Source organism: Schistosoma mansoni, chromosome 3 (assembly GCF_000237925.1).
Source record: "Schistosoma mansoni strain Puerto Rico chromosome 3, complete genome".
In the NCBI taxonomy this organism is placed as follows: domain Eukaryota; kingdom Metazoa; phylum Platyhelminthes; class Trematoda; order Strigeidida; family Schistosomatidae; genus Schistosoma; species Schistosoma mansoni.
Genome location: NC_031497.1, coordinates 22607215 through 22621454, shown reverse-complemented (window position 1 = coordinate 22621454; position 14240 = coordinate 22607215). Strand labels below are relative to the sequence as shown.

Sequence of the window (14240 nt, the reverse complement as noted above, 5' to 3'; positions counted from 1 at the left end):
GGGAAATTAACTGTTTACTGTATGGTTGTCAGATTTTAGTGAGATAGACCGTAATTCTCATGTCAAATACATTCGATTGTCCCCACCCATCTTCTTGTTCACTATATTATGCTCTAATTTGAGTACTATAATTGATTGATGCAAATATAATATTGACTTTTAAAAAGAAACTGATATTACTATTCATTAGGTTATTAACAGATTCTCTTGTGTAACTGTTTTCTATTTTTTTTAAAATATACCTATTTAGTTCACGTCGAAATAATTTACGTCCTATTCATCATCCAAATTCTTCATTTCATCGAAATTCAGACTTATCTTCTGGATCATTGGATAGATTAAGGAGACGATGTCATTCAATTGAAAGGGAATTAGGTACAATTGAAAGGTATATTTTATAAAAATGAATGCCATAGTTGTGTTTTTTTTTAATAGATAGTTAACAGAAGGGGGTTTTGTGAAGATTTTAGTAATTTTATATAGTTGAAATCATGAGTCAATTGAAGCTAGACTACCATGGAAAACCTGAAAGCACTGGACAGCTGTTGAGTCCTATTATGGGAGGCCTCAGAAGTGCGCATCCACGATCCCGCCTCGCCAGATTCGAACCTAGGACCTATCTGTCTCGAGCGCGAGCGTTTAACCTCTAGACCACTGAGCCGCCTGGCGTCCAAAGGTATTAATGTCTATGTTATGACGTATTTACAACTCGTTATTGTATATGAACGTGCAATGATACCGAAAATACGTACGCAGCAGTCTTGGGTGCTATTCGGTCCTTCTTATCTGCCTAGCCCAGCCCGTTAAGTCCAGAAGACAAATAACAGCCTCAGCAATATATGAATCATTATTCACAAGCATACTGGGTTATATATACTAACCAAACAGACCAAAATATACCAAAAATAGAAAAATAACATTTGTACAGTAATTGGCCAATGTGGCTGTAGCTAGGGGGAAAGTAATCAATAATAATAGTTCCAAGGTCAAAATAAAGGTTATGATACGAGGAACACGGAACAATTAGGTCACTTATTTAACAACTATCCAATAGGGAATAGGCATATTATATTTGTCCATAAATAGACATCAGATTTAGGTTACTCATTTAACAACTATCCAATAGGAATAGGCGTATTACATTTGTCCATAAATGGACCTCAGATTTATGATTCATAATTCGCCAGGGGATACAACAGTCTACCTTCAATCAATCCACGAAATTCCGCTACCGTCCAATATTGTCTTCAGTGGGTTGATATCTCACAACAGGTGTCGTTGAACTCCACTGGTCACTGCTTCTCACTAGAAAATTGCTAAAACCCCCTTCTAAAAATATATTTAGTTTATTATAACAAAAATAATCTATTTCCATTAACTACTTACTTTATATCTTTGTATTTTGTTTAACTTTTTTAGAGATAAATATGAACAAACTTTAAGTAATCCAATACCAAGTGATCCAAGAGTTGATGCCTTAACATCAGCTAATAGAATATTACGTCAAAGATTATATGATATACAAAAAATACAAGAAAATAGAGAACATGCATTGAATAAAGCTCATGAAATGGTTGATGGATTGTTAAATAAAGTAAGTAAAAATAATGTTAAGGAATACATTTTTTTCATAGTTGAAAGCATGAGTCAATTGAAGCCAGACCATAAAGGAAAACCTGGAAGCACTGGATGGCCGTTTCGTTCTATCGTGAGACTCCTCAGCAGTGCGCATCCACTATTCTGTCCCGTGAGATTTGAACCCACGACCTATCATTTCCGCGCGCGAGCGCTTAACCACTAGTCCACTGAGCCGACTGACATCCAACGGTGCTAATGTCTAACTTCCATGATGGTCTAACTTCAATTGATTCATGATCTCAACTATTAAAAAAAATTACTATAATATCCCCAACTCCCTTCTGAAAATACAAATTCGTCTATCAATAATGATTTGTTCCATTTTTCAAGTAAATTCTCTGCTGAATCATAACATTAGTGATAGACTATCATAGGTTAACTAACGACATACAGAAACGTAAACTAACCAGGATGTTAGCATATTTAATTCAGGTTATAATTTCTTAAATCCATTAGTACTAATAATTATTTTGTACCAAAAATGCCCACAGACTATCCAGAATCATTTACAAAAGTATTTATATCTTTCTAAAGTATTCAGAATAAAATTTATTTTTACAAGGCAAGTTTACCTTAGTGAAGATTCCTTGGTGAGACTATAATTTATGGACGAGCTAATCAGAAGCGTTTAAAGGATTTCACGATCACAGCGCCAATTTTAGTACTTTGTGTTGATTGACGGACGGTTCACAGAGGATTTTAGAGTGGACTTGACACTTAGGTAGCTACAATAAATGAGACTACTAATAAGTTCCTTTATTTGTAATTGCGGTAATTAAATGACTTGAAGATTTCGAGCAGACTACCGTGATGTTGTCCTCTGATGTAACATATTTTGAAGGAAAACGTTTGCTAGAATAGGAAACTTTATCGCTCGATGCATATTGAGTCTAAGGAATATTATAATAGTTGCCACGAACTGCACGATAAAAGCACCAACAACATTGAATGCAATAATTGCAGATTTTACTGAAGATTCGGCTGTTCAGTTGTACGAGTATTGCAGGCAAATGCCCATAATAAAAATGATAAACTTACACAACCAGAGCACACACAAACAATACTGAAGCTATGTGGTCGAGGCTGAGAGCGTTTTTGTGACCTTACCATGGCTCCAGAGACCGACTATTATGGAGCCATATGGATGAGTTCCTCTACCTTATGCATTACGATTATAGAACTTTTGAACCTTTTTCTAAGCTTGACAAGATTTAGGACCATATAAAAGAAGTGTATCCACTTTAATTCATTGATTTTGTATAATATATTTTTACTCTATGCCATCTGTTTCCTGATTGGTTAATATTTTTCAAGGTTAATTAAGATTCGTTCAAAGGTCGTCCACAAATTGTAGTCTCGCCGATTCCTTGATTCAAGAGTGCAAAACTAATATATATATATATATATATATATATCTATATATATATATAGGTAGATAGATAGATAGATAGATAGATAACCCCATGCTCAACCCTCCTCCTTTATACGGGTTTGGGACCGGCAGTAGCCTACGGATGGGCTACAGGCGGAGATTTAAGCAAGCTATAATCAGTCTTTTTAAAAGGTCTTTATATATTTTATACTAAATTGTTTACTTTACTCTGGATGTAATTTTACATAGCAACAAAAACAAGCTTCCATAATTCGTGAAAGTACACGAAACTATGCACAAACACCATCAACTTTATTAACAACTAATCATGATATTAATGATGATGATGATGATCATAATAGAAAAAGTTATCCAACAAATTTATATAAACCAATGATTAAAGAAGATTCATTGAATTTACCTACTTATACACCAACTAAATATGGACATTATCATAATCAACATCATCTACAATGTCATCATGATCCAAATCATATCACTGATTACTATGGTCGACATTCTAATCAGCATTCACCATATAATTACTGTCCCAATCAACGGAAACCATTTGATTTTACAAATCATCATTCAACCAATGTATTACTCGAAAAATTACGTTCAGATTATGCAGATTTAGCCAATAGTGTTTATCGTATTGAAGAAAAAGCAAGAGATGCTGCTTCTTCTGTACAATCATTATTGAAACAATTTCAAATGGGTCTTATTATGGAACCGGTTAATTTTAATTCAATGAATCAATTACCGAATAGTGATTCATATGAGGTAAAATGATTGCGTTTTTTTAATTATTATAGTAATAAACGAATGAATGAAATAGTGTTTATAATAGTGATTGTTTCACCACGAAACGATGTTATTCGAAGAGCCGTAGACAAACTGTTATGTCGATTGCGTCTGTGTGCGTACGTGCCCTGTTTGATATATGACGTGATAAGACCGCCAATTAGAGAGGAGTGAACTGTCAATCAGATCAATGATACACAAAAGCCGTATGAGCAGTCTTGAGTACTTATCAGTTATGCTATCTGCCTAGCCCAGCCAATTAAGTCCAGAACATCAATAACAGCCTCTGCAACATGAATCATTATTCTCAAACATACTGGATTTATATACCAAACAGACAGACCACATCGTACTAATAAAATAGGAAACAACATTTGTACAAGATTTAGCCAAATGTGACTGTGAATGGGGGGAATGGTAATTAATAGACCGGGTATAGCTCAGGAATGGTAAATCGTACAGTAATAGTCTACAGGTCAAAATAAAGTTCATAATAAGAGGGACACAAATATGAATAGTTTAGTTGCGTAGCAATTATACAATAGGAAATACACATATCATGTTGGTCCAGAGATAGTTCTCAAAGTTACCATTTATAAATCTCACGGAATATAACACAAACAAGGCGAACTAAATGAATGTTTCATCCTTAATCAGTATTCGTCAGTGTTGCTTACACACAAACATACATTGAATGAAATGTAACAAATTCAGGTTTCATAATTCAGGTGCATATGTTTTCACTTTTAAACAATTTGTGAAATATCACAATCTTTATTTAATACCATCAACAAATTAATGTCACAGTGTAGAACTGCATGACTCTGTTAGTGATTGCTTCTTCTTAGAATTTCAGGAAATCTATGAAAATGCTATTTATTCATATGAATATAATTAATAAATCATCTAGATGTTCTTCTGAAGTGGCCCCCAATTGCCATGGTACGGTCGAGAGTGGGGAGAGTCCGCTCTCCCTCTCGAAGTGCTCTTACACAGCCACCCATGTACAGCCTATGCCAAGGAAGTCCTACACACTACCTTCTCGTGGCGGAGGTGTTGTTTACAAAATTGAGAGGACGAAAAGCGAATGTTCGGCGCATTAATCAGATTGGTGGACACGGAAATTCAACCTAGGGGAGTTGGAAAACACTGATTCCAAACCAATGATGCACATGGGCTCAAGTATCCTGACAGAACAAATGGTGTATGAATCAATCGTTGGTCACCGGCTACCATGGGACTGCATCTCCTCACAATGCTCCACTACCTTGTGGATCAGACCTTTAGGTGAAAGGCTCCGGGTGTGGCCCCCTAAGAAAACCACCTCCTTCGGTTTGGGCACCCGGGCAGTATCATAGTCTACACACAATTAAATGAAATGACAATTTTTTGCGTGTCGCATATACATCTGCTGTCCCCTTGTACCAATATTTATGTGTTCAAATAATAATCTTTGGAAGTGAACTAATAACACTTCAAAAACTGAAGTAAAATAGATATTTAATTTACACTGGTTCATTGGTAGTTAAAAATCACTAGCTAATTAATGTATCTGTGATTAATTAGACATTGAACAAAGAAATTATCATCTAGAAATTGAAAACCATTCTACTTTTATAGGCAGAGATGGGTGGTGGCTAGCAGTGGTATCCAGTATGCGCGTTTCGTCCACGATCCATCTCAACTTATAATGCGTTTGACTTAAGGCAATATCGAAACAATCCTCACGTATCCACATATGCCAATAAACGACTTATCAATTCTATTCTTAAACGCGGATGGATCTGCAAAGCAAGAGCATCATATCTACAACTGAAGAACATCTGAAACTCAAAACAACTGTCAATCAACACCAAAATCAGAACTTTCAGTACAAATATCAAGACAGTTCTACTGTATGGAGCGAAGACATCGAGAACTACCAAAGCCATCATCCATTAGATACAGGTGTTTATTAACAGTTGTCCACGCAAAATACTTCGGATCCGTTGGCTAGACACTATCAGCAACAACCTACTGTGGGAGAGAACGAACCAGATTCCATCCACTGGAGGAAGAAATCAGGAAGAAGCGCTGAAAGTGGATAGGACACACATTGGGGTAATCACCCAACTGCGTCACAAGACAGCCCTCACATGGAATCTTGAAGGCTAAAGGAGAAGAGGAAGACCAAAGAACACATTACGCCGAGAAATAGAGACAGACATGAGAAGAATGAACAAAAATTGGATAGAACTAGAAAGGAAGGCCCAGGACAGAGTGGGTCGGAGAATGGTGGTCGGCGGCCTATGCTCCATTGGGGGTAACAGGCGTAAGTGAGTAATTATATTTGTCAGTGAGCAAAGATGGATAGTGGCTAGCAATGGAATCAAGGACACACGTTCCGTCCTATTTGGAACTCATCAACTGGATGTACCTGCATTTCAGAGTTGATCTTCACTATGAGACTTCAACCCAAAATCGTTCGCTTCAAACGCCATCATGTTATTCACTTAGCTACTGAGTCCTAATAGCCACCTGTTTGTACTATGGGGTAAAGTTTTAAATTCACTTGATGTTGTTTACTTGTATCTTTCTATTGTTATTTAAGACTTGAATTGATCAGTCTCTTATTGGATTCTACTGTTATCCACTATCCATCTTTGCTTATAAAGTTTGTAATTTAGGGTAATATCGAGACAGTTCGCACAGGATGCACATATGCCAATAAAAGACCTATCAATTGTAGTCTTAAATAACAATGGGAAGACACAAGTAAACAACATCAAGTATATTTGTCAGTGATTTGGATCAAATATGACTATTCAAGTGAAAAACGGATGCATTTTAGAAAATCTCATTCTCATTTTTTCTTTTTTGTTTTTTTCTTTCCGTTTTTCTTTTTTTTAATTACTACTACAGTCATTTAATAAAGAATCACAGTCGAACGAGTTATATGATAAATCTGTCATGTTTAGATTACAAAAAGCTAGGTATGTTGAATAAATCCAAGTTATCTATTCATGTTTGAATTCTAACGTTTTCTCATTGATATTAGAAGAACTTGTGCATATATGAATTATGTTGTGGATGTACCTACATTCCAGAGTTGATGTTCACATTAGGACTTGAACCCAAAATCGTTCAAGTCAAACGTTAAACATCAACTCTGGTATACAGGTACATCTAACTGATGAGTCTCAAATAGGACGTAACGCGCGTCCTGGATTCCATTGCTTGCCACTATCCATCTTTGCTCATGAAGCTTGTGACTTAAGGCAATATCGAGACAATCCTCATATGATGAACATATTCGAACAAGTGACTGATCGATTTCAATCTTAAACAACAATGGAAAGACACAAGCAAATAACACTAAGTGAATTCAATGTAGTAGATTGTTATAATTTTATCTACCGTTTACTGGAGTTTAGAAATTTTAATCACGGTGACGACATTCCTAAAAGGTTAACAAATTTAAAGTTACCCATATAAGTCAGTAACTGAACTTCATGTCAAAGATATCAGTATCAATTAAAAGTACATATCACATGTTACATTAACGATCTGTTTATTTTCCTATTAAGTTACATATTTAGTCCCAGATAACATGGGACTTGACGCGATTGATCATTAGTAAAAGTTGAAACACTTTAGACAAGCAAAAGGAAAAAGACAAAACAAGATAATTAACAATCGAGTGAATATAATATCATCTATGGAAGGCTAAATATAAATATAATTCACAAGAAACGAAATGGGGTTAAGGAGTGTAATGTACAAGAGGACATTTAACTCTAGATTTAAGAGAAGATATCTTATGAATTTGAATGACCTATTATGACTGCTTTTGTTTACATAACCTTCATTATTATACACTACATGAAACTTCTTTAATGTCAACAAATAAATACTAGGACCTACCAGTCTCTCGATGGTGGTCTAGCTTCAATTGACTCATGATTTCAACTATGAAAATACTGAAATATCCACAAAACCCCTTCTGATTATAATCATATTCTCACTATTGACTGACTTCAAGATACATGTCCTGGAGTTCTAGTGGGAAACAGTGACCAGTGGAGTTAAACAACTTACTGAACACAATTGGTGAACGGTTGCTCAAACTTCGTAGAAATAGTAAAAAAAATCAAAAAAATTTTCAGCTACTGGTAATTTTAGTAAATTTAGTAAACAACAAGCAATATAAAGAAAATCCCCAGGAAAACTGCAATATGACTTACTTACTTCTGTTACCCTTCATAGAGAAGCATAGGTCACCTACCAGCCTTGTCTATTAAACTCTGTTATGTCTTCTTCCAATTCCCAACGCAATGTTCTTTGATTTCACTCATTTCTTTTTCTCTTCGAAATTTCAATTTGGCACTTGTCTTGTGATACAGTTTATATAACATAACAATACATTTATATATGATGTTACATAATTCACAATTTATATTACTGTTTATCTTTAGTTGATACATCTTTGAAGCTGTTTATGATGGTTATCATTTATGAAAAATTTACTACTTATTTATTATTATAGTAGTATAGAAACATATTTTGATAATATTAATTATCAGAAGAGGTTTTGTGGAGATTTAGTATTTTCATAGTTGAAAGCGTGAGTCAACCCCTTCTGATAATTAATATAATCATATGCTCACTAGTGACTGACTTCGAGAAGTACATCCAGGAGTTCTCGTGAGAAGCAGTGACCAGTGGAGTTCAAAGCACGTCTGTTGTGAGATAGGAACTCACTGAAGACAATTGGTGAACGGTTGCTCAACTTCGTGGATCAGTTGAAGTTAGACATTAACACCGTTGGATGCCGGCTCAGCAGTCTATCGGTCAAGGGCTCTGGCTCGAGACTGGTAAATCCTGTGTTCGAATCTCGCGAGTGCGGGATCTTGGATGCGCACTGCTGAGGAGTCGCACAATAGGAAGAAACGGCCGTTAAGCAGTGCTTCTCGGTTTTCCATTGTGATCTAGCTTCAATTGATTCATGATTTCAACTATTAAAATTTATATCAGTGTGTAAATAAACTATATTCAGAAAGATATGATCATTTAAATTATAATTGTATAAAACCAGTAATCCTTTAGTGTTTATTTCAAAACTTTACAATGGCCTTTATTCTTGTCTAAATTTAAGTGGTAATCTATCAGTTGGTTAAAGAGTAAATTTGTTTGCTTATTCAGTTTCTCTCGAAGTACATGATGTCGACTTCTAGTACTTTAAAAGACCACCATATCTGAGATCTTCATTGAGAGATAACATGTAGGTGTAATTCAATGAGTAACTCCCAAACTGATATTAACGACTGACATCCTTTAGTAATATGAACTGACTAAATGTTCCATATGATATAAATAAACTAATGGTGTGGTGATGTACTATGTATTGAAAAGCCTGATGAAAAGAATGTCCTTGCAAAGTATACATACAATATAATGACTTAAACGCATTGTAAAAGTGGAGTTAAATAATACCTATGCATCTGAACATACTAATCAAAAAAGTTCTTGAAAGTATACCTCATATGATTGACTTCTGTCTGAACAATCCATTAGATCTTAATATATCGTTAATATCTTTTGTATTATAGAGATACATTAGATCAATTAAAATCTGATTCATTTCGACCATCAATTAACTGCCATAGACAAGTAGATTATACTGTACCATTAACAATATCAGTAACAACAACGACCAATTCATTATTATCATCATCCTCAATACCATTAATGACAACAACATCTGGTACAGTTTCGTCAAAAATTAATCATTATAATCTACATGAACCATATTTCAAACATCCTAATATGTATAATCATCCGTACAGTAACCCATTAAGATCAACTTGGAATATTAGTTAAGGTAAGAATTTCTTTCATATATAAAAAAAAGTTTGTTTTATTGTATTAAAAAAATGTATCGGTGAATTGACGGTTGTTTAACTTTGTGGATTAGTTGAAGTCAGACATTAACACCATCGGATGCCGGCTCAGTGGTCTAGTGGTTAAGCGCTCCGGCACAAGATTGATAGGTCCTAGGTTCGAATCTCTTGAGGCGGGATTGTGGATGCGCACTGCTGAGGAGTCCCACAATAAAACGAATCGGCCTTCCAGTGCTTGTAGGTTTTCCATGGTGGTCTGGCTTCAATTGACTCATGATTTCAACTAGGAAATTACTGAAATCTCCAAAAAACGCATTCTGAAGATACTAATATTTATTACTGCAAAACTTATGAATAGACTATGTTTATTTCAAATAAGAAATCTTTCATGTAATTCTTTCTACTTGCATTTTGGAATGGTTCTTTTTTTTAAGTGATAGTGCAGAAATGAATTAACTATTACTCAATTGGTTTATCGTTTTTTATATATAACAATGTCCGAACTTTATTATATTGTAACGATTAAAGTGATGTATTTAACATTGTTGTGACGAAACTATGATATTTGTTATGATGGGCAGTGTCCAAAATCTGATACTGATGCACGATGTGCTATCAGCTAACCAACCAACTGACTAGTTGAGCGAGAAGACAAGAGTGATCGAGAAAGTATGTTGGACAACTGAACAAAATGAACTCATTCATACATATACAACTCTCCCGCTTAAGGAATTAATCCATTTCTTAGCCAATGAAATTCATTTGTCCTTTAGGATACATCTGATTGGCTTATCATATCAGATAGTTGTATCTGTAGGAAAACTTAATTCCTTAAATAATGTAATTTGTGATTTCAAAGTTATCTAAGATGTGGTAGACTCAATGTGTGTTGGGATGATCCTGAAAATTTCTCGCAATCGACATGACAAGCTCAGGAAACATTAAGGAGCATTTCATTCAATCAGCGTTTGATTAGATGTTTTGTTAGTAACATAGCGAAGATGAAAAGCCACATGTAGAGATTCTGATTGGCTGATTAATATACTGCTACTATGTTTAGTAGTATTCTAGAATTTTCAGGAAAACCCAAGGACTTTTAAAATACTATAAAATACCTATATTTTCTGTACATAAAACGAACCTTGGAGTAAAGTGCTTCCCACATATTTTGTGCCTTTTCTCTCGTCTTCAAGTCGCTGTGCAGTTCTAGCTTGGGGATTACGAAACTAGCTTAGGATCCGAATATAGCGTTCAACCAGTAAGACGTATCGATCTGATTAAATTCTGTGACTATATATAGGCTTTTCCTTGATAGATGTCTTGATATTATTTGTTTTCAGAGTATGATTATGTTAGCAGGAAATAAACCGGATTAAGGCACATTATGTGCATGATCGTGATGGCGCACGCTGATTGGGTAATTCTATATCAATCAGCTCTGGCATATTATTGGAGAAATATCTAGAAGCTTCTTATGCATATACTATATATACATGAACGTTTTTTCTTAATGATTGATTGCTGTTCACCTACCCTTGTTATTTTGAATACAATTTCGTTCCTGTTCAACGTGTTCTGATTTTTGGGGTCTTGTCGAGTGTCATTGTATAAGAATACTAAGCAATAGGAGTAGCTGGGTCGTTTATTAGCAATATAGTTATAACAGATTATATTATGAAGTCCACGTTCTAAATGCAATAATCAGCCATTAGCACAAAACTATCAACTCAGAAATATAGTACGTAACGTTGTGTATCCTTTTTTAAAATGTTTTATATTCTGGCAGAAACTTATGGGATTTAAAATGTTACCCTTATCATAATAATAATAACAATTATTATTATTATTAAATTCACTTAGTATTACTTGTTTGAATCTTCCCATTGATGTTTAGGACTGCAACTGGTCAGTCTCTAATTGGCATATGTGCATACTGTGCGTATTGCCTCAATATAGCCTTATTTCACAAGCATTGTAAGCAAAGATGGATAGTGGCTAAGAGTGGAATCCAGTTTGACATGCGTTTTGTCCTATTCGGGACTCGTCAGCTGGATGTACCTGCATCTTAGAGTTGATGTTCACTCTGGGACCCGAATCCAGTACCTTTCGCTTGAAACGCCATCGCGTTATCCACTCAGACACTGGCTGGAAACGCGCGTCCTGGATTCCACTGCCAGCCACTATCCATCTTTGCTTATAATGCTTGTGTATTATTATTATTTGTGTATGATATGTATGTTTATATTGTGAATTTAAAATTAAACAACTCACTCTCTTTTGATCACTTTGTTTGTTTGTTTGTTTTTAGAACAACTTCCAATATCTTATATCAGTCATTTCTATATCAGTCATTAAATTAAAGACTGATCAATTATAAAACTAATTGAACTTATTGAAAAAAATGAAAAATAAACTAATCTAACAGGTAGTAACAATCTCCAACTGACCTCAGGGATTAAAAATATTGAATTTATATATTTGTTACAAGAATTCTCTCTATTATTTTTTTTTTGGCTTTTGCTTTTACTACTTATATCTAGAATAGTAGATAAATATACGCATGGTATTTTGTTGTCGATTTTTTATACCAAAACTTTTACTAGCCTAAACGTTTTCTTTTTACCAATCCACGTTTCCTTTTTCGTTTTTGTCATTCACTATTTATTTACTTATACAATTTCATAATAATTTGTTTAAACCAATTAATTGATTTGAACAGATTAAGAAGAAATTTAAAAAAGACAACATTTTATTACACGGATAATAATGTTTGTAAGATTGAAAATGTTGCGAATTCCCCAGCAACAACAACGGTAACTACAAAAATTGCTCATAAAAAGTAGTACTATATCGATTTTATTTATTTATTTATTTATTCATATGTTGTGAATTTCCCACCACCACCACCACCACCACCAACAACAACAACAACAACAACAACAACGAGCACCCATAAAAAGTAGTACTGTATCGATCTTTTTTGTTTATTTATTTATTCATTCATATGTTTCGAATTTCCCAGCAACAACAACATCAACAACAAACGCTCATAAAAAGTAGTACTATATCGATTTTTTTATTTATCTATTAATTCAAATATTGTGGATATCCCAGCAACAACAACAAAAACGCCAAAGACAAACGCTCATAAAAAGTAGTACTATATCGATCTTCTTTATTTATTTATTCATATTAAATTTACTATAAAAGTGTTGAATAGTTATGATCTGGAACCTTAAAGTATAACTCAATGGAATAGTGAAATCTTTATTGTTCTTTTTTTATTTTCTCGAATATATCTATTTTGTGTTGCCTAGAACATTTCACACTTAATCCATTTGTTTTGAATATTGAAAATGATAATCGTGAATATTGAATTATTATTATTATTCTCTTTGTTTGAATTTTATCACATATATATATACTACTTTTTTGTATTTTTTTGCATGGATACATTAATTAATCAATAAAAAGTAATATAGATGTTTCTATGTAAAGTTTAATTGAATCTTTATAAGATATATTATGAAATCATTTTGTTTTTATATAAAATTAGATCTGTAGTATATTTTTGTTAGATTCCTTTGTTTGTTTGTAAAATTTGATCATCTAATTGTATACTGTTTATTTGTATGTTTGTTTGTTTCCCTTAGTTACTATGTATTAACATTAAATGAAAGGTTGATTATTATTATTATTATTATTATGAGAAGTGTAACTGTGATATTTCAACTTATGAAATGTAATTGTGTTCTTTGATACTTAACTGTTTTATTTTCTAATTATATCCTAAATATATTTGTTTTTATTTTTCTGTTTTGACCAAATGTCAACTCCTTACTCATGTTGTAGGGAATGAGAACACGACTGGGGACAATAGAATGTATTTAATCGCAAATTACAGACTATCTCAGTAAATTCTGATAACCATTGTGGCCATTTGAGTAACAGCATAGGACAGATAGAATCTTACAAAAACAAGACCATGTACAATATCAAAAAATCAAGGAAGTACAGAGTAATGAAACAACTACATGAATAAATTCATGGAGTGTTACTGATCGTTCGATGTTGTTTATCCTTATCCTTGCCTAAGTTCAATCATATAACTAGGATACAAGATAATACAAGATTGGGTGACCAGTCAATGAAAAAGTCTTATCTAATTAAAACAGATGATACTAATTTTAAGAAGAAAGATTTCAGTAATCGCTTCAATTCGATTTATATCTGTTGATCTCTCATGAAATCTAATGCATAAAAATAAAGATAAGTCAAAAACAATATTCTTAAATATGCATTCCTAAGATGAGTAGGCATCATAAATGATACGTTGTAAAAGACTTTTCCAATGTTATTTAAACAAATAAACAAAGAAATTTTTGTGGAATACATGGAGAAATAAGAAAAGTTCATAGAATGCCACTTATGGAGAATATTAACTCCAAACGAATCAATTTTCACACGTACACATTGTAAGTTGAGTATTATCACAAATGTTAAGTTGAAGAAGAATTAGCATAGAACACAATTGAGGCGACTAAGAT

General features: G+C 33.5%; 1 protein-coding gene across 1 annotated transcript in view; it reads left to right on the top strand.

Annotated features, from left to right (window-relative positions):
- Positions 1 to 9673, top strand: part of Smp_134750 (hypothetical protein) — a gene marked incomplete at both ends in the record, with an annotated part of 30531 nt that extends 20858 nt beyond the window's left edge. The window contains 5 exons of the mRNA XM_018799677.1: positions 251 to 388; positions 1420 to 1594; positions 3260 to 3793; positions 6716 to 6786; positions 9403 to 9673. Coding sequence (XP_018651442.1) covers positions 251 to 388; positions 1420 to 1594; positions 3260 to 3793; positions 6716 to 6786; positions 9403 to 9673 — 1189 coding nt within the window. The remainder of the gene's footprint in view (positions 1 to 250; positions 389 to 1419; positions 1595 to 3259; positions 3794 to 6715; positions 6787 to 9402) is intronic.
- Between the last annotated feature and the right edge of the window lie 4567 nt (positions 9674 to 14240).